Genomic DNA, 23,559 nt, shown 5'->3' on the forward strand with positions numbered 1-23,559 from the left:
TGCACTTTGTACACTGATAACACTTTAGAGTAAAAATTTTGTCTATAATCTCTTTGCATACATTTTATTGTAGCAGGGAGTAACTCTCTGTTTCAGTTATATCTCCCCTGCATGATGGTTGTTGTGGGTTTTCCGGGCTGTATTGCCATGGCTGTATTGCCAAGACCACGGCAATACAGCCCGGAAAACCCACAACAACCATCGTTCTCCGGCCGTGAAAGCCTTCGACAATACATCTCTCCTGCATGCCTCCCTTGGTTGGAACTAAGAAAAGTTGTGTCAGTCCTCACCTATGCGCCTACACCTGGTCGCATACCAGAACCCTATACATGCTCAGAATCTAACCAGCTTTCCGCAAAGGCAAATATTTCTGCAAATAGGAGAAAATGGGGGAGCAGAAGGAGGGCAGAACATGCCCCTCTCCATGCCCCTCTCCTTAACACCAGCTTTTTATTGGTCAGCATCTGTTTTAGGGATAGTTTTATGCTGTTTATGTCCAATGGCTTTGCTTTAACACTATGGTTTTGAATTGTAAGCTGCCTCCTGCAAGACTCTGAAGAGGCAGAATAGAAATATAGAAACACAGCACAGAAATATGTTGCTGCTGAAGCATAGTGGTTAAGTGTCTGAGCTCTGAATCAGCACTCGGTTAATTTGACTCCTGCTAGTTCAACTGCCCCTCCTGCCATGAGCTCAGCAGGTGGCCTTGTTGCCAAGTAGGCCCCCTCTCCTGCTTTAAAGCCTGCCATGGACTGTGTTAAAGTTTCCTGCGTTGCTGCTTTGCTGCTACACAAAGATTGCTTTGCACGTGTGTGTTCTAGTACACGTGTCAGTTTCCTGCCTGCGTGTTAATTACCTTCCTGCTGCTATGGACTGTGTAGTTTACTGACTCCATGTTTGGATAACTGCACAAAGGACTCTCTTTCTGGGCAGCCCTGCCCAGACCTGTATCTGGACTTCCTAGCGTGTGTTTGGACTTTATTACAAGTGTGCCCCGTGCCTGCATTGCCATCTGCCACGGACCGTGCCTGTTCCCTGCTTTGGACTGTGCTTTAAGTGCTGTTCTCCCTGCCTCCATGGAAGCCTGCCTCATATGGGCCCAAGCTGCTGCTAGCAGCCTGGCGCCTGCTTTGGGAAGCCATTTCGGCGAAGCGGGCACACCATGTCCGCAGCGAGAGTACCTCGCCCCGCTCTGCATATCTTAGGAGCCGCCCAGGAGAAGGAACTAAGTGCTGACCATCCCAAGCACTTAGAGAATGCATCTCAAAGAAACCTCCGCATTCCAGAGCTGATGACATCAGGACAAGCCCTGTCCGCTGGAACATCCTTTCAGCCCACTCGGATTTCCCCCTCCCTCTTTTGTCCCCTCTTCCTGAGGTGTCACTTATCACAATCAGATTACCAAAGTGGCCCATCCAAGCCATTCAGTAACCCATTAGAACCTTTGTTTTAATCTGTGAGAACCACCAAGTACAGCACCTGCCCCAGGGTACGTTTTGGGGTATTTAAGCTGGTCTCCCAGACTGCATGGTGCGTGTGCCATCCTATCCAGAACCCCTTGCTGTCCGTCTATGGTCCCAGTGCTGGCATTGGGCCACCTCGCTGTTGTGTCTCTGCTTCGCTTCAGGATTGTGAGTATTTCCCTTACCATCGTTGGGAACCTGCTAATGCGAAAGTCTCTATATTTTCTACTCTGTATTTCCTAGATCTTGTATGTTTCCTTGTATGTATGTGCAAGTTCAGGCTTACGCCACACTATTAGAAAATACACGTGTTTGAACCTATTTGTAGTCTGCCTCTTTGTCACTAGAGGGTCTGGAATCAGGACCTCCGTAAACATAGGTTAAGATCCGCGCTAATTTCAGTTACAGACTGCTAAAGCTAATTTCCCCCATTAATAAAAAGCAGTTCTGGTAACAGCCTTGGGCAAGCCACTCCTCTCAGCCCCAGCTGCCCAGCTGTATTGTGGGGATAATGCATTGCAAAGTTTGTTACTATGAAGCAGCCAAGTGTTTCTTCACATGTGCTTCTGGGTGCAAGGAAATAGTATGCAGGGGATTTACAGGGAAGGGGAAGCTGGCTGGAAAAAAATTGGATAGACATCTGGACTGCTTAGCAGACAACCTTAAAACAATACATCTATTTAAGAGCGTGCATTTTTAGATGCGTGCCTTTAGTTTGGTAGAACTTGAGCCCAGGGGCACCTTAGAGACCAACAAGATTTTCAGGGTATAAGCTTTCAAGAGTCAAAACACTCTCTGCCAGATATCTCTGGTATCTGGAGAAGGGAGCTTTTACTTTTGAAAGCTTGTACTCTGGAAATTTCGTTGGCCTCTTAGGTGCCTCTGGACTCAAATCCTGTGGTTTTACTGCATATCAGAACAGCTACCTACCTGAAACTTGCAATCCTAAGAATGCTTTCCTGTTAGTAAGCCTCACTGGAGAAAACAGGGCTGACTTCTGAGTAGACCTGCTTAGGATTGCTCGCACTGCATCAAAGACCGATGTAGGTTTGTGCACATACCAAATTAGAAATGTTAGAAATTCAATTCTGAAGAAATCTTAGAGTGGACAAATAAAGTTCTAGGATTCTTTTTATGGCTAAATAGAAAAAAGTCCAGTAGCACCTTTAAGACTAACCAACTTTACTGTAGCATAAGCTTTCGAGAATCACAGTTCTCTTTTTCAGATCTCCTGAAGAGAACTGTGACTCTCAAAAGCTTATGCTACAGTAAAGTTGGTTAGTCTTAAAGGTGCTACTGGACTCTCTTCTATTTTGCTACTACAGACTAACACAGCTAACTCCTCTGGAACTTTTTATGGCTGAAACCCATGAACATTTCATTATTTTAAAAAAATCTATAAGTGGTGAATTGTAAGGCAGATGTTCACATGATTTCCCTGTCGCATGACAAAAACTGGGTAAGAATGAGAAGGTCCTGGCAATGTTAAACTTCCAATGTATGTACAAGGAGACATGATATCTTTTAATAACAAAGTTCTCACAGAAGATGTGCAGTAACCAGAATTATATACAGTTATTAATGTGACCAATAGTTTTTAGCATGGCTGCAATATAAAACCATGGTTGATTGGTTCTTCCTTTCTGTGTTTAAATTGCTTACTTTGGGGCTTTCAGAAAGCTTTGGGCAGCTGCAGCACTTTTCTTGCCATTTGACATATAAGACAACCTCTCTTTTTGTTTGACAACATGCATGGGGGAAGGAAAACCTTGCATTAGAGAAAATACTGTAATAATACTAATGTTGTGGATTTTTCGGGCTATATAACCGTGGTCTTGGCATTGTACAACAATGTACAGCACTGTACTGTACAGCATTGTACAGCACAACAATGCCAAGACCACGGCTATACAGCCCAGAAAATCCACAACAACCATCGTTCTCTGGCCATGAAAGCCTTCGACAATACATCAATAATACTAATGTTTTCCGCAGTCTCTGCAAAGGAATTGTGGTCAGTCACAAAAACTCCTGCTGCAATTTGCTTGTTCTGTTCTGTTACAAATCATGACTCTTTTGAGAACTCTGAGCATTTAGATTTTGATTCCTCCATGAGTTCTCAGATGTTTTTTAAAGGACTGATTCATTACAAAAGCTCATGCTAGAGCAGTTATATTGTGGAGTCACTGTGTGGATTCTTTGATGAGAAGCAAAACTCGAGTTCCACCTGTAGCTTTTTCCGCACTCTAGACATTTATAAGGTTTCTCGCCTGTGTGAACTCTATAATGCAAAGTAAGGTCCATGTTCTTCCGGAACATCCACCCACACTCCCAGCATGTATATGGTTTCTCCCCTGTGTGGATTTTTTGGTGGGAAGTAAGATATGTATTCCAACTGAACCTCTTTCCACACTCCAAGCATTTATATGGTTTTTCTCCCGTGTGGGTCCTTTGATGTCTGATCAGGTGTGTGCTCCGACTGAAGTTCTTCCCACACTCCAGACACTGAAAGGGTTTCTCTCCTCTGTGAATTCTCTGGTGGGAAGTAAGGCCTGAAGTCTGGCTGAAGCTCTTCCCACACTCCAGGCATTTGTATGGTTTTTCTCCGGTGTGGATCCTTTGATGTCTGATCAGGTGCATGCTCCGACTGAAGTTCTTCCCACACTCCAGACACTTAAAGGGTTTCTCTCCTCTGTGAATTCTCTGGTGAGAAGTAAGGCCTGAAGTCTGGCTGAAGCTCTTCCCACACTCCAAACATTCATATGGCTTCTCGCCTGTGTGGGTTCTCTGATGTACCATAAGGCAGTAGTTCAAAGTGAAATTCTTTCCACACTCCAGGCATTTAAATGGCTTCTCCCCTGTGTGGATCTTGCAGTGAGTATTCAGGTTAGACTTAGAACTGAAGCTTTTCCCACATTCTTGACATACATTCTTTCCTTTCTCTAGCTTTTCAGGCACAGAGATTTCAGGACAGTCACTACTCTGAGGTGTCATGGAGTCATTCCCACTCTCCCATCTTGCTTCCATTTTTCTGTCCTGCTGTCTGCCTTCTTTATATCCGTTTTTTTCCAAAGTCAAACTGGGTGGATCTCCCTCGCTCTTGGTCTCCCACCCACCACCTGCCAGGGAGAAAAATAATAACTGTTAAAAGGCCCGAAGAAGGATTGGAGCTTTAAATGAAGAAAGGAACCCAGTCATGAGATCTTGCAGATTACCAGACAGAAAAAAGTACATGGTTATTTATTTATTTATTTATTTCATTTATACTCCACTTTTCTCCCAGATAGGGACTCAAAGCAGCTTGCAGCATTCTCCCCACCTCCAGCACAACACCCCTGTGAGATAGGTTAGGCTGAGAGTGTGTGACTGGCCCAAGGATACCCAGCAAGCTTCCAAGTAGGGATTCGAACCTGGATCTCCTTGATCCTAGTTCACTCTTCACTCCTACCAGACCACTACAGTCATCTTTGGAGGTGCTTTGGGTGCCCCACTTTCTGAGATTAGGTGGGTGGCTACCTGGAAGAGGGCCTTCTTTGTGATTCATAATCTGTACTCTTCTTTTGCTGTCTTTCACCAGTAAATGAAGACCTTTTCATTTTGTTTGGCATTCCCTTGCCCAATGTTTTTGTGCGTTTTATGTATTTTGGCTCTAGTTTTAATGGTTTTTAAGATAATGACCTTATTGTGCGTGTTTTTGTTAGCTGCCTTGGTTGCTCTTGTGAAAGCAGAAGGGCAGGGTATAAGTTTTGTAAAATAAAATAAATAACAATAACAATAGTCCAAAACTTTAACCACTACACCATGCCGGGTTGTCTGCAGGTAAAAGGAAGAACTGTATAAACAGAGCAGGATACAAATGAGCTAAGCAGGCGCATAAAGAGGAGGGGGTTAGTGTTAGGTTGGCTCAGTGGCAGAATGTCTGCTTTGCATAAAGAAGGTCTCCCGTCCCAAGTTCAACCCCTGGTTTCCTTATGTAAAGAATCCTGGATGGAAAACTTGGCCATTCTCTACATGATATCTTGGTGAGACATTGCCTGTTACGGCAGAAAGGACTGAACTAGATGGATCTGGAGCAACTTGGTTGCTAAGTCCAGAGAATTCTTAATCCCTGGCCTTGTGCAGTTAGATTGCAAAATGGTTGGTAGGAAGGAAACAAAGAGCTCTGGATATTTGAGGGGAGCTTCCACAAATGCCAAAACCCAAGTGTCTTAATTCTGTGCCTCAAAAGTCAAAACAAACAAACAAAACAGCAGGACAGGACAAAAGAAGAGGGTGGGGATGCTAATTTTTTTTTTAAATCACAAATACAGCACATGAAGTTGCTGTTTGCTGGGTCAGGCTGTCAATCTGTCCAGGCCAGTCTTGTCTGCCCTGAGCGGCAGCAGTTCAACAGGATCGCAGGCTGAGGGCTTCAAAATCACCTACCACCTGATCTTCTTAAATGGAAATGCTGGGAATTGAACCTGGGATTTTCTGTGTGCCAAGAAGATGCTCTGTCCTAAGCCAGAGCCCCTCCCTAAATGAAGCTGAGTCAGACTGTTAGTCTCTCAGGTGAGTCTTCTCCACTCAGAGTGGCAGCTGCTTTCAAGGACTTTCATGTCACCGCCCCCCGTGTCTTTTTAACTGGTGATACCGGGAATTGAACCTGGAGCTTTCTGCATGCTAAGCAGATGCTCTTTCATTGATCCACAGCTACAAAGCCAAAATGTCTGCCTTCTGCATCTCTCAAACATGCATCTCTCAAACAAAGGAATATAGGCAGCTTTACCCAGAGAAGCCACGTTCCCACAGTTCTCCAACATGACCTCAATGTACAAGGCTTTTTGGTCTGGATCGAGCAGATTCCACTCCTCCTCGGTGAAATACACATGCACCTCTTTAAAGGTCACCAGGCCCTGAAAGAGAAAGAAAACATTTCTTCCTCCTGTATTACACAATGGTTCTTTTGACAAGGTGAGTTGATGGGGGGGGGGTACCCAGAAGGAATCAAACCATCCCCCCACCCCCAGTTGCATTTACCACTTTTCTAGTTAACAGTGGTGAAAAGAAGACGACAGATCGTTTCAGGGCCAGGGAGATGCGAAGGGATTAAGACCCCTAACAGACCCAGGCCCCACTCCACTGGGATTCTTCACTGACCTGCTTTAGCTTCCCAGAAGCTGTTTCCACTTGGTCACAAAGAGGAGACAACCTGGCAGGTGGCACTAGAATCCTTCCGTCACCTGTAGAGGTCACAGAAGTGGCAGGAAGAAGCGTTACCCTTCGCACACATTTTCCTACTCTTATAAACATTCTGAATTTCAGTTTCTTCAGGTGGAAAGCAACCCAGACTCCTTCTTCCGTATCACCTCTGGTGGGCAATGGATGAATAAATTACATGTTTGGGATGTTTGGGATTAATAAATTACATGTTGAAAAGAAAAACTGTTTTTAAATGTGATGGAGAATGGAGACTGGCATCTCCTTTGAAGAGACTGAGGAAAACTTCATTATTATACTTATTATTTTATTCATTGCAGTCTTCACTGAAATGCAAGACTAGGTTTTTCCCCATGTATGCTGTTAAACAAAAAGAGTGGTTGTCTTACACTTGCATAAAAGTTATAGTTATGTCCAATAACAATTGTTGTTTGTATGTATGTAATATTTTTATGGCGCTTGTCATATGCTCAGGGTCTTCTTCCTTTTGAGTAAATATGGTATTAGTGACTTCATTCATAGCCTGCCTTTCTTACTGAGACTCAAGATGGATTACAAAATAAGAACACAACTCAATTTGATAGTGTTAAAACTCCAATAAACAAGCTAAAAAGTGTAAGATATCCAATAAGAAATGCCAGGGGACTGGGATTACAAAATAGAGGAAAAAATGCAAAGGAAAACTGGCGTAAGGCATGACATACCCTAAAGAAGGAAGTGATTACAAAGACTGAGTAAACAGCAGTAAAAAAGGGAGGTGGTACGTAAAATGAACATTGCAGTAGACTACAGTGCTATGCCATTATTAGTTGTCCAATCTCCTTTTCAGAGGGGAGAATAAAAGTAGCCTACAAATGTTCGACCTGCTCAATAGGCCAACTGGAACCACGCCCTATCCATCCTTACCTCGGTCGCCCTCTTGCCTAATTCCCCTGGAGAGACGCCTCCATCTGGAGTCCAAAGGAGCATTCGCGGTCTCAGAGAGATCAACCGTCATCTCCACAAACAAGGCCTGCTTACAGGAATCCTGAGTGGAAAACGAGGAGTAGGAGATAAATGCTGAAGGACAAGGGGAGGTGGGTGGGGGAAGTATCTGCATGAGACCCTCTCACCTCCTCTGCCTGCTTCTCAGCTTCTGCCTGGCTCAGCAGGAAGCCTTCTGCCAGGGCCACTGCCTGGGCACTGGTCTCTGGCTGGCATTCCCTGACCCAGCTCTGGGTCTCTGAGGGCAGGACAGCCAGGAACTGCTCCAGGATCACCAGGTCCAGGATTTGGTTTTTCGTGTGTTGTTCCGGCTTCAGCCACAAACGGCAAAGAGCGTGGAGTCGGTTGCAAACTTCTCGGGGCCCCTTAGCCTCTTGATAGCAGAACTCCCGGAAGTGCCGGAGTGGTCCCTCTGAAACGCCAGGATTGTCCGCCAGAATCTCTTGTGCCGCTCTTCCCCAGAATTCCCCACTGCTCCTAGCCCCGGTGGTCTTGGAGCCTTCTCTTGCATTGGGAGATGCCAGCTCTTGCTCTCCTGTTCCCCTTCCTTCTACCATGATGCCCTTACCAAGGGCCAGAGAGTCACCCTTCTCTTCTGCCAATTCCTTTCTCAAGGCAAAGGCAGGCCTCCAACCCGAAGGGCTCCTGCAAAGGCAATGTGTCATTTTGTGAACTGACTAGGAGTGGGGTGGGGGGTGTTTTGCAAGAAATGGAAGTGATTCTAGCGAGCAACCAGGTCTTCACCTTCAGGACTGCACAGGAAATTAGAGATGGGGTGACAGCAAGGGGATGCATCAATCCAGGGAGCTCAGAACAAAGTTTTCACCCATAACAAACAAACTCCCTCCCTCCCCGCCCCCCTTTCCACTAAAGCTTCCTTGGCTTCACTCGCTTTCCCTACCCTGATCCCCTCTGCATCTGGGAACCAGTCTGAAACCAGTTTAATCCCATCCAAATGGCAGCTTTATTTAATTTATTTGTTTAATTTGATTTTTATTCCACTCTGCCCGCAAGCAGGCTCAGAGCGGATCGCAACATTTTAAAATATACAATAAATAGAATAAAATTTTGCAGCAATTTAAATATTACGAACGCATCGATTATAAGACAGCCACGCACATTTTGCTCTAAACCCTCAAACTAACTAACCTTTTAAATGCACCAGAAATGGGCTGTTAAGGATCAGTGTGGAAAAACAGCAACCAGACTCAGGCAAAACCCCCAGATGGGTCAGCTGCATGGGGAGACATCCCTTTGGGATGGAAACCAAGAAGGCATCGCTCAGGCTTATTCTCCTCTGCCCCCGCCTTTTTGCTAGCTATACGGGCTGCACTATGATGATCCAGGGGTGTGCCTGCCTGGCATTTTACTCCAAATTCAGCTATAGAATTCCCTCCCCTGCACCCCAATGCACCTGAGACTCACCCACAAAGTCCTTGAAGGGCAGAGCCAGCTTTGGGGGTGGGTGGGGGGAGACCCTTCAAAGATGCGCGTGTAGCTAGGACAGGAAGTGAACCCTCCTTCCAAGAGGCTGTTCTAGCCATTCAGACTCTCTCAGTTTAACTCTTAGATGGAAGATCGCCTAGCTGGCACTCTAGGCTAGGGATTCAACATCACTTGCAACCTGAAACTGACTTTCCCCAGAAGTAAATGGAGATCTGGCCTGGCAAGAGAGATTGCAGAGTGGCTGTTCAGGGAGAGCGGCAAGCTTGCACTCTGAGATTAAAGTACGAAGCTGAAGTAGGTTCTTTATTCCTAGGGGGGGATAATCTCAGGCATGTGTGTGGCAGGTGCATGTGTATGATTTGCAGTGGTCCAAAGATTATTTTGGGGTACAACTGCGCCCTGATTCTGTACGTGCATTTGTCCTGAGGGTATCTTGCTTTGGAGCAGTTAGCATAAGAACTGGTCTTTGGACCACGAAACAGCACAGGTCTGCTTGGAGGGCAGAGTTTCCCAAATGTGGATGTGTTTAGGTGAAGGTATAGAGCTTGTCTGGGAGAACAAAGCTTTTTAAGTAGCTTCAATATTTATGGCTGTATTCAAGAATAAGGAGCTAGAAAGTGCAAATAAGAAACTAGATACAGTTGCCAACTCAAGTTTGAGGGAATTCTCGGAGATTTAGGGACGTTACTTGGAGAGGGTGGGGTGTGGGGGAGACCACGGTGGGGTATAATCCCCTAAAGTCCATCCACCAAAGACCCATTTTCTCCAGGGGAACGGATCTCTGACAACTGGAGATGTTATAATCTGGGAGATCACTAAACCCCACCTGGAGACTGGCAATCCCACTCCTGATTAAAGTTGGTCTTCCTAAAAGGTATTCAATGGTTATTGTTTGGAGCGCCTATCAGAGGAGAGCTGGGACTTTTCTGTTTTCTGGTTATTCTGGTTATGGTCAGAAATTCAAGTTTGTCCAAACCAGTAAAGAGAACTGTACCTGATAAATTCTCATCCATCCGGCAGATGTTAAAATGTACTGAAGCCCCATCTGGAAAAAAACATGCCTCACAGCACATGACTTTCACACACATGGAAGTTCTCCAGCTCAGCTTCGGCCATTTCTGCTTAAAACAGCCCCCATCTCCCTGCTGGGGGAAACAGCACCTGTTTGATTTCTGCGATCAAAGGCGAAAGAAGTCCTGCTATAAGGGAGAAGAAATGTTGTTGAATTGTGTGGTAAATAAGATTGCAGAAAGGCTTTGTGGGGCCTACAAAACAATTCTACACAGGCCTAATCCCTTACCTTGGCCTCTCCGCTTGGAATCAAGTGATCTTGATCAAGGGATTTCCTCTTGTCCTGTAGGGTTTTCCTCAGCTCTTGCTGAGAAATTTCTGGGGCTAAATGCATTAGGACTCCAGAGGCACACCAGTCCCTGCTTCTAACTATCCAATTCTCACATAAAGGCCGGGCAAGAAAGCCTCACAGATGTTTAAATCCTCTATGAAAAGATGGATCAAAGTATTATCCCTTTCAGTCTAAAAGCGAGAAAATAAGGTTTACACAATTAGAACTGTTTAGAAAGGGTATGTTGTAATCTGGTGTAATAAAACCTTAAATGCCTCATTTTGAAACAAACTCCAGGCATGGGTGAACCACTGTCCTGGCTTTCCAGAAACGATGCAAAACTGAATTATTCAAAAAGGCTTTTTACTCAGATAGGAGGGCAGTATTATAGGGAGGGGGTCTCAGAGGCTTCGCTAATGAGTTAGGAACCATAGACTTCACCACTATGTTGCCTTACATATTATCAGTTGCTTTAAATATATATGCCTATATACTACCTGTGCTTCATGTTGCCAGTTTGGTGTAGTGGTTAAGAGTGTGGAACTGGAGAGCCGGGTTTGATTCCCCACTCCTCTGCTTGAAGCCAGCTGGGTGACCTTGGGTTAGTCACGGCTCTCTAGAGCTCTCTCAGCCCCACCCACCTTACAGGGTGTTTATTTATTTATTTATTTAATCACATTTCTAGACCGCCCTCCCCGTCAGACGGGCTCAGGGTGGTTTAACAACAGATTCAAAACAGTAAAAACATTATAAAAACATTCAAACATCATATCAAAACAATTAAAATTGGCGGGTATAAAATATTAAAATACAGCATTATCCTGCATGGGTGGTGGAAGGTCTTCAGTGGTATGGCCAGTGAGAGGACAGCCTAGCCCCCACCAAATGCCCGGTGGAACATCTCCGTCTTGCAGGCCCGGCGGAAAGATAACAAATCCTGCCGGGCCCTAGTTTCCTCAGACAGAGAGTTCCACCAGGTCGGAGCCAGAACTGAGAAGGCCCTGGCTCTGGTAGAGGCCAGGCGGACCTCCCTGGGGCCAGGGACCATCAGCAAGTTCTTAGTGGCTGATTGAAGTGACCTCCGGGGAACATATGGGGAGAGTCAGTCCCGAAGGTATGCTTATTGTTGAGGGGATAATAATAACACTTTGTAAACCACTCTGAGTGGGCATTAAGTTGTCCTGAAGGGCGGTATATAAATCGAACATTATTATTATTATTAATGTAAGTCCTAGAATTGATTATGTTCTATTGGATCCTTGCTAATGCTATATCTTTGCTATATCTCAGTGTCACTGAGAGATCTCTATCTTTTGGTGCTACGCCTCTGAAGATGCCAGCCACAGCTGCTGGCGAAACATCAGGAACTACAATGCCAAGACCACGGCAATACAGCCCGGAAAACCCACAACAACCATCGTTCTCCGGCCGTGAAAGCCTTCGACAATATGTCATTATTATCCCCACAACAAAACACCCTGTGAGGTGGGTGGGGCTGAGAGAGCTCCAGAGAGCTGTGACTAGCCCAAGGTCCCCCAGCTGGCTTCAAGTGGAGGAGTGGGGAATCAAACCCGGTTCTCCAGATTAGAGTCCCACGCTCTTAACCACTACACCAAACTGGTTAACTCAGGAAAGCTGATGCAGGCACATTAGACTCCTATTTAATTCTGGGAACTGGCACACCCTGAACAAAGACCACATTATACTGTCCTTTAAATGCCCGAGGAAGTCCATATTCACAAGAATGGGACAATTCCTCAGGGTCTGAATTTCCAATAGTGCCTAACAAGTAGAGCTCTTTGTTGTTCTGCGCCCCCTTGAGTTTGCAAGCTGGTATCACCATGCATGTTTAGGCACCTGTCTACAGTTCAGTTCCAAGTCTCAGCTCAATCTAAGCATTCCTTTTGTAAAGAAGAGAAGGGAAAGGAAAATGCAAAATCAACCAAATTAAAATATGTGTTTATTGCAAAATCAACACTTGAAAAATGATGGCGGAATTAAAGTTGTTTTGTATGCACCAGATCCATTCCTCCAGATTGAGCAGAATTACCAGCAGTCCCCTTGGCTTATATATTTATAGCAAGTGTCAAACCTCTGCAATGTAGCAAATGACACCAAACAGAAAAGGATCTTTGAAAATATGCATCTTGACCTCTTACCATAATTCTTCTCCCATCAAGCACTAAAAAGGTCAGTCAATTAATACTTTATATCTATCGAGATAGATATGACAATACAAATTTTACCTTTTGAACTCACTGCAGCAAATAACTTCCCAAGTCATTGACTTCATTTTATATTTAAAAAGTTACGGAATATCATTATTTTCGTTCTGCCATTATATTCCAATTAAAATTGTGCATAATGCTTTGAAAAAATGGGTCTTTTATAGGAAAAAAACTGGGATAACTGATGTCTATGGCTTTGAAAGCTAAAATATATAATATACTAAACCAACTCTAATATTGCTTCTTGTGTTTTACTGTCACAGATTAAATTACAGCTTTTATGAATGATTAAATTTTAGTACATTTTCAAAAAAAAATATGCATCTTCACATCCAGATAGTGTGCAAATGCTCAGGCTGCCTGATCGCTGAAAAGATCCTGGCAGAGCACGTTCGAAAAAGAGCTCACCAAGAACAGGGAAAGGTGAGGAAGTGGGTGGGCCCCAGGAAATAGTGCTTCAATTTGGACACCAGAAACAAAGGAAAAAGTCAGAGTGGGTGCAGACTGGAATAGTTTTATTTGGAGGTGGTTGTGTCTTGTTTCACTGGCTTCCTACTGCAAGCTGCCTTCCATAATGTCTCTGGAGAGGCAACCTGTAAAACATCAGAATAAATAATAAACACACAGCATCCATTTCCTACCTAGTATGTTCACTATAATGCATTTGCAGCATTAAGCTTAAACAGCATGCTGACAAGGAGAGAACGCAGAAGGAAAGAACATAGAAGAGAACATAGGAGAACATGACGGCATTTAATAGAAACGTTCTCATTCAAAAGCAACAAGAGGACCAGAACTATATACAGAGTCCATCCACAAAGCTATATATAATCAATTGGGTCGTTTCCAAGCTGGCTAGTGATGGTCTCTCACAGATGGCTCAAAGATATTTCTTGAATGAGACTCATCTCACTAGGGCTGCCAATGCCAGGTTAGGAAATTCCTGAAAGTTTGGAGTTGGGGCCTGGGGAGGGCAGGGGTCAGGGAAGGCCCTCAGCTGGGTATAATGTCAGAGAATCCACCCTACAAAGTCACTTTTTGCTCCGTGGAACTGATGTCTGTCACCTGGAGATCAGTTGTCGTTCCAAGAAGTTGGAACCTGGATGTTGGCAACTCTACCCACACATGTTCAAGCAGAGGCTGAGGAAAAGTTTAAAGAAACACAACATAATCCAAAAAGGAAGGGACAAAGCTGAGTTTTTCAGTCAGGGCAAGGAAGGAGCTACAGGTATGTGTGTGGGAGAGAGAGTTCTCCCTATCAATGCTACTTTAGTTCGGGGGAAATAGCACTGTTACTCGTATGTTAGGGTAACCAGGCTACGTGGTGGAGAGTACCCTACAGCCATTGCTGACTTATGGCAACCCCTGGTGGGGTTTTCATGGCAAGAGACTAACAGAGGTGGTTTGCCATTGCCTGCCTCTGCAGCCCTGGTCTTCGTTGGAGGTCTCCCATCCAATTACCAACCAAGGCCAACCCTGCTTAGCTTCTCAGATCTGAGGAGAGCAGGCTCACCTGGGCTATCCAGGTCAGGGTGACCAGGGTACATCCCTAAGTTGAAAATGTACAGGCTGAGACACGTGGGTCTGTTCTCCTGGGAGAAGTGCTCGCCTGTAATACAACTGAGAAAATATAAGAAGAGCCCTGCAGGATTAGACCTGGGGTTGATCTAGTCGCACATTACGTTTCACACAGTGGCCAACCAGTTACCCGAAAAGGTCAGCAGACAGGGCAGAGAGGCTAAGGCCTTCCCCTGATGCTGCTTCCCTGCACTGAGTATGAGAGGTTGGCAGCTACTGAAGATGGAGGCTCCCTTCAGTTACCATGGTGAGCAGCCACTGATGGACCTGATCCTCCACAAATCTGCCCAATGCCCTTTAAGAAGAGCCATCTTAAGCAGTTACACTCTTCTAAGCCTAATGACTTCAGTGGGCTTAGAAGGGTATAATTCTGTTTAGTTGCCAATTCCAGAGGTTGGGAAATTCCTGGAAATTTGAGGGTGGAATTTGGGCAGGGGATGGAACTCAGCAAGGATGTGATGTCACAGAGTCCACCCCCCCCCAAAGCTGCCATTTCCTCCAGGGGAACTGATCTCTGTAGGCTGGAAGGCCAGTCATAATTTAGGGAGAACTCCAGCTCCTGCCTGAAGGTTGGCAACCCTACTTGGGATCAGTGATACCAGAACAGATGACTATGTGTGGGAAAAGTCCGTCTAGATGCTGTACTGCAGAAAGAAAATTCTGTCCCTCTTCCTCCCAAACAACTATTAGTACAACAATTAGACATGTAGCAAGCAAAGCGGGTACATTACGCTAACATAAAGCCATGAAATATCTAATCATTGGAAAACACAAGTAGTAAATAATATTTACACAAAAACAAATATGATGGATCATATCTAAACATCTATCAATCTGTTACACTTAATTTCTTACCCTTTTTATAAGGCGCTCAGGGCTTTCCTCTCCTATCACAATTTTTTTGACCTTATCCTTTCTCTGAAGAGCTTATCTAGTTCTTCCCTTCTCCATTTTATCCTCACAACAACCCTGTGAGGTAGGATAGGCTGAAGGTATGTGACTGGCCTGTGGTCACCCAGTGAGCTTCATGGCTGAGTGGAGACTTTAAGCTGGGAATCCCTTTAATCAGATACTCTAACCACTACACATCTCTGCTTTTGGTAGGGCTACAAAATTTTTAAGATGACAGCAGCCAGTGAGACATAAAGCTTAGAAAGACAGGGAAGGGAACCATTAAGACTGTTCATCCGTAGCAATTATTACTGAAAGATATACTTTCTCTGAATGTGGAAGTTCTACTTTGCTGGCAAGGCTAACAGTTGTGACGAATTTCTTCTTAAAGACATTACCACACTTTGACTTGGTGAACTGCACATGAAGAAATACAGACTGTGTCATGTCACTGGCAGTGCAATCCTAAGTAGAGTCATATGAGTCCAAGTCCATAGGTTTACACTGGAGTAACTCTATTTAGAATTGCACTGAGAGTAAACCATCATTCCCTTTGCTTTGCTTTCCCGTTCTTCCTTATGTCTTGATTGTGGGCACAACATATTTTATTTTGGGAAAAGTTTTTTTTTTTACAGTGCCCAGCACCGACGAGGGCTTTGTCAAATCAGGAGAGAAAGGAGGGCAATCTCTCTGCATCTACTTCTGGCAGAGAGTTTATTCCTCCAGAATACTTAATCAAATCCTGTTTTGGCACTTCAGACTTTAAAAAGCTTAATCCTTTTAAAAAATCTGCTCTCCTAAAGCATTCCTGCTTTCCTGACATCATCTTTTCTTAATGTACCACCTTTACTAACCAGCTTTTCTTGCTAGGGTGCCCAAGGTGACATACAATTCCTAACATAATCTCAGCTAGCTAAAAAAAGAACACTGCGATTATTCATCCCCCAAAGACGATGGGTTGGATCTTGGGCCTCTTGCCCTTCCCCTTTTCTTCCTTAGAGCTCCCAAAGTGTCCAGGTCTGCTTCCTCCATGTTTCGGTTCACACTAGGGGCTGTCATTCCAGCCTAAAACAGGATTCCATGAGAGAGGCACTTCAGGTTTGGAATGGGAAGCTTTCAGCTAAACAAGGAGCAACCCAAGAAAAAACTAAACTCTTTTCAATCTTTTGCCTTCTCATTCTACTTTAGATGTTAGTGGGGTGACAAAGGTTGGGGCCTCAACTCTACCCAGGCGAACAACTGCCAAATCCCCCTTTTATGTTTCTGTGTGTTTTCTCTGAAGTGGTGGTGGAAAGAGTCCTCAAGTCAGAGTTGACTTATGGTGACCTCAGTGGGATTTTCATGGCAAGAGACTAACAGAGGTGGTTTGCCATTGCCTGCCTCTGCAATCCTGGTCTTGCTTGGAGGTCTCCCATCCAATTACTAACCATGACTGACCCTGCTTAGCTTCTGATATCTGACAAGATCAGGCTTGCCTGGGCTGTCCAGGTCAGGGCTTTCTCTGAAGTAAATCCTATTTAATGCAATGGGGCTTACTTACAAGGCAATCCTGCACTCACTTAACCCACTGATACTTTATTGTGAATGAAACTATTCAGAGGTTCTAAATTCATTATACCTAACTCTCCTTGTGCAGCTATAAGTTTTAAGATTAATGTTTATCATTCGTGAAGCTTTAATCTGCAATCAGATAGTTGCGTTCTCACATTCACATACAAATTGGGAATAACTTTGCACGTGCAATAAATATTTCAACAAATTCCACATTAATAGGTGCATTAGGTACATTTTTGCTTGGATAACTTAAGTAAAAGTTAAGAAGTAGGCAAACTTGGAGTTAAAAACAATAGCTGCCAGAAACCTATAGTCCAAAATTAATGCATCAATAGATCAATGCACCACCATACCAAGTAAATTTGAATTTGTGGGTCACCAAATCAAAAAGGAAGGTTTTAGTGTTGGGTGGGAGAGGCTCCGGGATTGCAAAGGAACAGTCTTGGGGGCTGCTATTGCTTTCTGGGAGTTAGCACAGCCTGGCTGACTGGTAACATGCTCTTTTGAGCTCAGTTTGTACATTTGAAAAGACTCTCTCGTCCCAAAGTGAATAACCCAGTCACGCAATCTGTGGCTTGCCTTGCCATTTGGAGAAACAGGGGAACATGTAACAATAACATAAATTAATGATGAAATGGAAATGAGCAATGAAAATAGTTCAAATCAGATAGGAAAGATCTTTAAATAGTTCAAATTTTGATACTCTTTTCTTTCTTTGCAATGGCAGCTGTAGCCACGGATCTGTTCTCCTGGTAATAGGTACTTCGCTATTTACTGTGACGTATGGTGTATTCCTTGCAAGTAACTGCACAAATGTCTAATACCAACATTTCTCTGCCATCTTGTAAACTGTAGGATCCAACTCACGTTCATTGCCCTGCCACACTCATTAGCTTAATTTGTATATTTCGAGTGTACAAAGACATTTTTAACACACTGAAAATGTATACAGTTTTTCCCATGCTTAGAGTCTCCATTTCATATTAAGGGTTGATTGGTCAGAAAAGCTGATAAGCTATATTTTTCCTCCATAGGTGTGAATTCACAATCTGATCCATCGCAAAAAATTGTGCTACCATTTTGGGGGGGTATACACCGATTTGTGGATTCAAGATCTTCCAACACATTAAGAACTTAGGACTTGGTGAGTGCTTTAATAATTTTAAGGACTGAGTAACCTCAAAAACTCATGCTACATTCTGACCAATTAAATTGTTTTTCCACCATGTGGATTCTTTGATGGGAAATGAAGCTTGAGTTCCATCTGTAACTCTTTCCACACTCCAGGCACTGGTAAGGTTTCTCACCTGTGTGAACTCTGTGATGGGAAGAAAGATCTGTGTTCTTATGAAAACTCCTTCCACACTCCCAGCATTTATATGGTTTCTCCCCAGTGTGGATTTTTTGATGTGAATTGAGGTGTGTATTCCGACTAAAACTCTTTCCACATTCCAAGCATTTATATGGTTTCTCTCCTGTGTGGATTCTTTGATGTCTAATGAGATGTGTGCTCCGACTAAAGCTTTTTCCACATTCCATGCATTTAAATGGTTTCTCTCCAGTATGGATTCTTCGGTGTGAAGTAAGGTGTGTGCTCCGAATGAAACTCTTTCCACAATCCAGGCATTCATACGGCTTCTCTCCAGTGTGAATCCTTTGATGGGAAGTAAGGTGTATGCTCTGACTGAAGCTCTTCCCACAATCCAAACATTCATATGGTTTCTCTCCTGTGTGAGTTCTTTGATGCACTGTAAGGCTATAGTTCAATGTGAAAGTCTTTCCACAATCCAGACACTTATATGGTTTTTCTCCTGTATGAATTTTTTGATGTGAAGCAAGACTTGAGCTTTGCCTGAAACTCTTTCCACAGACTAAGCATTTATACGGCTTTTCTCCAGTATGGATTCTCTGATGGGTAGTAAGATCTATTCGCTGAATGAAACTCTTTCCACACTCCAAGCAACCATATGGTTTCTCTCCTGTGTGGATCCTTTCATGTCTAATAAGTTTTTCCTTCTGACAAAAGCTCTTTCCACACTCCAAACATTTAAATGGTTTCTCCCCTGTGTGGATTTTCCAGTGAGTATTAAGGTTTGACTTGGAACTAAAGTTTTTCCCGCACTCAGGGCACTGAGTCTTTTCCTTTCCTTTATCTATTTTTTCCGGGATTGGAATTTCATGAAAGTCACTGCTCTGAGACGTAAAGGGCTGATTCCTCCATTCCTCTTTTACTTCGGTCTTCCATTTCTGCTCTTCTCTTTCTGTATGTCTGGCTTCCTCAGAAGGCACACCATACAGCTCTCCCTCATTTTTGGGCTCCCACCCAGCACTCGCTGGAATAAAGAAAGAAAACTTGTGAGAGATGGAAGCAGAAGTGGAGCCTCAAGTCAGAATACAAATCAAATTGAGAGAGTCCATTCATAGGGGAAATGGATACTAAACATACTGGTGGACATACTGGTGTAGTGTAGAGAAATGGAGCTTGCTCACATAAACCCAGACTCTGATACCTGTTCAGAGCGAGCCTCAGTGGTAAAATATCCATCTTGAAGAGACATGTATTGGTTTAATTAGACCTTCTTTAAAATCTTGTGCCAGGAGGTTCTGGATTCTCTGTGTTTTAACTAACACTTCTACAAAATTGTCCAGGAGATTTCAGCCTTCATGTGCTGACTTGCGTTATATCATTGGCATTGTCCTATTATTTCTTTACTTCGTTTATACCCTGCCTTTCTCCCCAATGGGAAACCAAAGCAGCTGACATCATGCTCCTCTCCTCCATCCAGTTTATCCTCACAACAGCCCTGTGAGGTAGGTTAGGCTGTGAGTATGTGATGGGCCCAAGGTCAATCAGTGAGCGTCCATGGTTGAGTGGAGAGTCAAACTTGGGTCTCCCAGATCCTAGTCCAAAACTCTAACCACTACATCACACAATCACAGCAAACAAAATAACTGGATTTTTCTTTCTCCCAGGCATTTTACATCCCTGTTTTTTTGTTTTTTTTTAAATCTGTATCCTCTTTTGGGTAGTTTTCCTCCATGGTGATCACTGCTTCTAACCAAATGTGTGCCTTCCAACAGTTGACAACTCTACCTCTGGCAAAATATGCTCCTCCCCTTCCTATGTTTGGGCCTGCTGGTTGGTGAATTCAGCCAGTGAGCTCAGTTTGACTAAGGATATGGTCACAGAGGAAACACCTGCAAGATTCCTTTCAGTCATATTTCAACACGCCATTCCATAATGAAGAGCTTTATTACACTGTTCTAAGCCCTACAAAAGCACACCAGGAGATTAGCCTGTGGCATCAGACCTTGATGTCATCTAAACGCAACTCAGAAAAAAGGATCACCGTATAAAGATTCTGCCGTTTCTGTGAAGGGGCCCCAGAAGAACGGACTACAAGAAAGGGCTTTCGGCTCCGGGCATCTACTGAAAGGGGGGAAGCTTACCCAGAGAGGCCACGTTCCCACAGTTCTCCAGCATGACCTCGATGTACAACGCTCTTTGATCGGGATCCAGCAGGTTCCATTCCTCTTCAGTGAAATATACGTGAACCTCCTCGAAGGTCACCAGGCCCTGAAAGAAGTGAAAAATAATCCCTCTTTGCTTTCCTTGCACAATCTGAATGAGGAGTTAAGCTGAGGTGTCTGGGTTCTAGTCAAATCTTTAGGAGTCTAGGGCTGCCAACTCTGGGTTGAGAAATTCCTGGAGATTTAGGGAGGGAGCCTGGGGCGTGTGGATTTGGGGAGGGAACTCAGTAGGAATGTGATATCATAGAGTCCATCCTCCAAAGGAGATATTTTCTCCAGGGAAACTGATGCCTGTCTCCTGGAAATCAGCTGTAATTCCAGGCGATCTCCAGGCCACACCTGGAAGTTGGCAAGCCTACCATTCTTGGTGCAGGCAGCGTTCATAGAACAACGGGATGGTGTTAGGTGCAGGGAAGCGAGTAAGGACTGAGGCAGCTCAGCTATCCTCTCCCATCTCCCCAACAATTACTCACTGACCTGGTTACAAAGAGAAGCTGAACTCGTATGTCGTGCCAACACCCTGCCTTCACCTGTGAGGGTGAGAAAAGTAGCAAATTTGGGGTTCTTATTCAAAAATCGAATTTCAGTCTTTGTCACTCTCCACCCACCCCCACCAATATTTCCATACATTTTGGCTCTTGGACACAATACAGATTACTGTTTTGGATTTTTAAAAGCTTGAAATGGTATAGCAAAGAGTCCAGTAGCACCTTTAATACTAACCAACTTTATTGTAGCATAAGCTTTTGAGAGCCACAGCTCTCTTCGTCAGATGGCCTATGCATCTGATGAAGACAGCTGTGGCTCTCGAAAGCTTATGCTACAATAAAGTTGGTTAGTCTTAAAGGTGCTACTAGACTCTCTGCTATTTTGCTACTGCAGACTAACACGGCTAACTCCTCTGAAATGATATATATACACACACACACAAAATAAGAAGGATTACCTCACTTAAACTTGTAATTAATGAGTGAGGTGATCCTTCCCTTAAAAATCCTCTCATCAGCTCAGGGAAATATAAGAACAGCTAGCAGATTTGGAACACCCTTAGGGAGGGGCCATGGCTTCGTGGTAGAGGATCTGCTTGGCATGCTGAATTTTAAGGTTCAGTCCCTGGCATCTCCAGTTAAAAAGATTAGGTAGTAGGTGATAAGAAAACCACTGCATTAAACCCTGGAGAGTGGTTACCAGTCTGCGTGGATAATATTGACCTTGAAGGAACAGGAACAATGGTCTGATTCGCTAAGGCAGTTTCATGTGTGAGACCGAGTTGAACTACACCCTATTCAGCCTTACCCTGAGAAGTGGCAAATCTGACTCCCTCCTCCTTGATCTCCCTGGATGATGGACTCTCTCCAGTACCCAACGGAGCCATCTCTGTTTCTTCTGCAAATAGCCCAGATACCTAAAAGAGTGTTCAGGATACCATGGAAAGAATGGGTTAAAAAAGGAAATAGGTTGAGCCAACTCTAAGGGAATTCAAGGACATCCCCTTTAGACAATTTCAAGACAAAAGACAGACTGCGGATGAGGATTTTTAGGATAATCTTGCATGTATTCTTGGGATAAAAGTTGCTCACCTGCTCTTCCAGAAGCTTGTCTTCTTCCTGACTCAAGAGGAAACCTTCTGCCAGGGCCACTGCTTGCGAACTGGTTTCCGGCCTACACTCTCTGACCCAGTTCTCCATCTCTGGGGGCAGGATGGTCAGAAACTGCTCCAAAATCACCCGGTCTAGGATCTGATTTTTTGTGTGGTGCTCTGGTTTCAGCCACTCATAGCAAAGGTTCTGGAGTCGGATGTAAGCTTCTCGGGGGCCCTCGGTCTCCCAGTAGCAGAATTCCCGGAAGTGCTGGCGCTGTAGGTCCGAGGTGCCAGTCTCCTGCCCCAGGATCGTCTTCACTGTTCTTTCCCAGAATTCCCCACTGTACTCAGCCTTGGTGGCACTGAGTCCTTTTCCTGCTCTGGGATCAGCCGAATCTTCCTCTTTCCTCTTCAGTCCATGCTCCAGGACTGTCTCCAAACTTGTGCGAAGGGCCTCCATGCTCATTTGCCACAAATTGCAATAAGCGGGGCTGATTAGATCCTGTCAAGCCCTTGCTTCGTTCTGTGTGTGAACTGTTACACCCTCAAGGCAGGAAGATATTAAAAAGGGGGGGGGTAGGGGGGTGTTCCAGCTAGCACCTGGTTCTTCTCCCTGGATGAGGAAAAGCAGACAGAAAGAGTCAGAAGGAAACCATAGACATGGGAGAGATTCAATTTGCCAGACTGGCACAGATCAAGGCCTTTATGGACACAAAGTTAAGAGGATGCTTTTCCTTGGTCTGCCCCCAGTCTTTCCCCCTCCCCACCTTAATTCTCTCTCTCTGACCCAGTGAGCCCCATTCTCAGCAGGGTCTCCTCTGCTACAACTGCTTTCCCCCACAAGAATCCCCAGAAAGACACCACCACCCTGTCTGCTCCAGAAAGATAAGGCAGCATGAAAAGTGGTTTTAAGTGTATCCAAATTCAAATCTTGAGTGACCTGCCATAGAGACTCAGCCTTTTCTTCTAGGGGGGAAGCTCCTCCGTCATTTCTACATGGGTTTTGATTCCCCCAACAGAAACTTCTAAAACCAAGCTCTAACATCTTTCTGTACTTCAGGATCTATGAATGGTGGTGTCAGAAGTGTATATGATGACTGATGTTGGGTCAATCACACACTCCCAGCCAAACCCACCTCTCAGGGTTGTTGTGAAGATAGGTTGAAGGAGAAGAGAAGGATGTAAGCCATCTTGGAAAAGGAGGGAGTATAAGTGAAATAAATTAAAATTATTTTAAAAGAAATATATTTCATGACAAAAAGGGTTCCTTTTTAAGTTCAGAAGCTTTTTCTTTCTTCATCTCCATGAAAACTTCCTTAACAACAACAACAATATTCGATTTATATACCGCCCTTCAGGATGACCTAACACTCACTCAGAGCGGTTTACAAAGTATGTTATCATTATCCCCACAACAAAACACCCTGTGAGGTGGGTGGGGCTGAAAGAGCTCCTAGAAGCTGTGACTGAACCAAAGTCACCCAGCTGGCTTCAAGTGCAGGAGTAGAGAATCAAACCTGGTTTTCCAGAGCAGAGTCCCGCGCTGTTAACCACTACACCAAACTGGCTCTCACTACACCAAACTGGCTCCTTCAGCTCCAATCTATTTATTTATATTTTATTTTACTTTATTATACCCTGCCTTTCTTTCAGTGGAGACTTGATGTTGTTTACATCATTCTCTTCACCTCCATTTTTTCCTTACAACAACCCTGCGAGGTAAGTCAGTTGGGATTGAGTTACTGGTCCAAAGTCACCCAG

At 44.3% G+C, this 23,559-nt stretch overlaps 1 protein-coding gene across 1 annotated transcript; it reads right to left on the minus strand.

Annotated features, from left to right (window-relative positions):
• Nucleotides 1-2,990: 2,990 nt before the first annotated feature.
• Nucleotides 2,991-22,258, minus strand: LOC129327836 (zinc finger protein with KRAB and SCAN domains 7-like). Its single transcript, XM_054976588.1, has 9 exons — nucleotides 21,797-22,258; nucleotides 20,136-20,262; nucleotides 17,869-19,018; nucleotides 9,072-9,182; nucleotides 7,775-8,291; nucleotides 7,569-7,689; nucleotides 6,603-6,685; nucleotides 6,232-6,358; nucleotides 2,991-4,582 (listed from the first exon to the last, which is right to left on the minus strand). Exons 1-9 carry the CDS (start codon nucleotides 22,256-22,258, stop codon nucleotides 3,594-3,596), a joined length of 3,687 nt encoding a protein of 1,228 aa, XP_054832563.1. The 3' UTR covers nucleotides 2,991-3,593.
• Between the last annotated feature and the right edge of the window lie 1,301 nt (nucleotides 22,259-23,559).

The sequence above is a fragment of the Eublepharis macularius genome, chromosome 4 (genome assembly GCF_028583425.1).
Source record: "Eublepharis macularius isolate TG4126 chromosome 4, MPM_Emac_v1.0, whole genome shotgun sequence".
In the NCBI taxonomy this organism is placed as follows: Eukaryota; Metazoa; Chordata; class Lepidosauria; order Squamata; family Eublepharidae; genus Eublepharis; species Eublepharis macularius.

Bases quoted from the DNA above. Each gene is read 5' to 3' on its own strand.
- LOC129327836 (XM_054976588.1), bottom strand. From the start codon at position 22,258: ATGGAGGCCCTTCGCACAAGTTTGGAGACAGTCCTGGAGCATGGACTG. The intron at 20,263-21,796 runs GTGAGCAACTTT...CACTTCTTTCAG, and splicing joins ACAAGCTTCTGGAAGAGCAG to GGCCTGGTGACCTTCGAGGA. The intron at 19,019-20,135 runs GTAAGCTTCCCC...TCTTTATTCCAG, and splicing joins TGGGAACGTGGCCTCTCTGG to CGAGTGCTGGGTGGGAGCCC.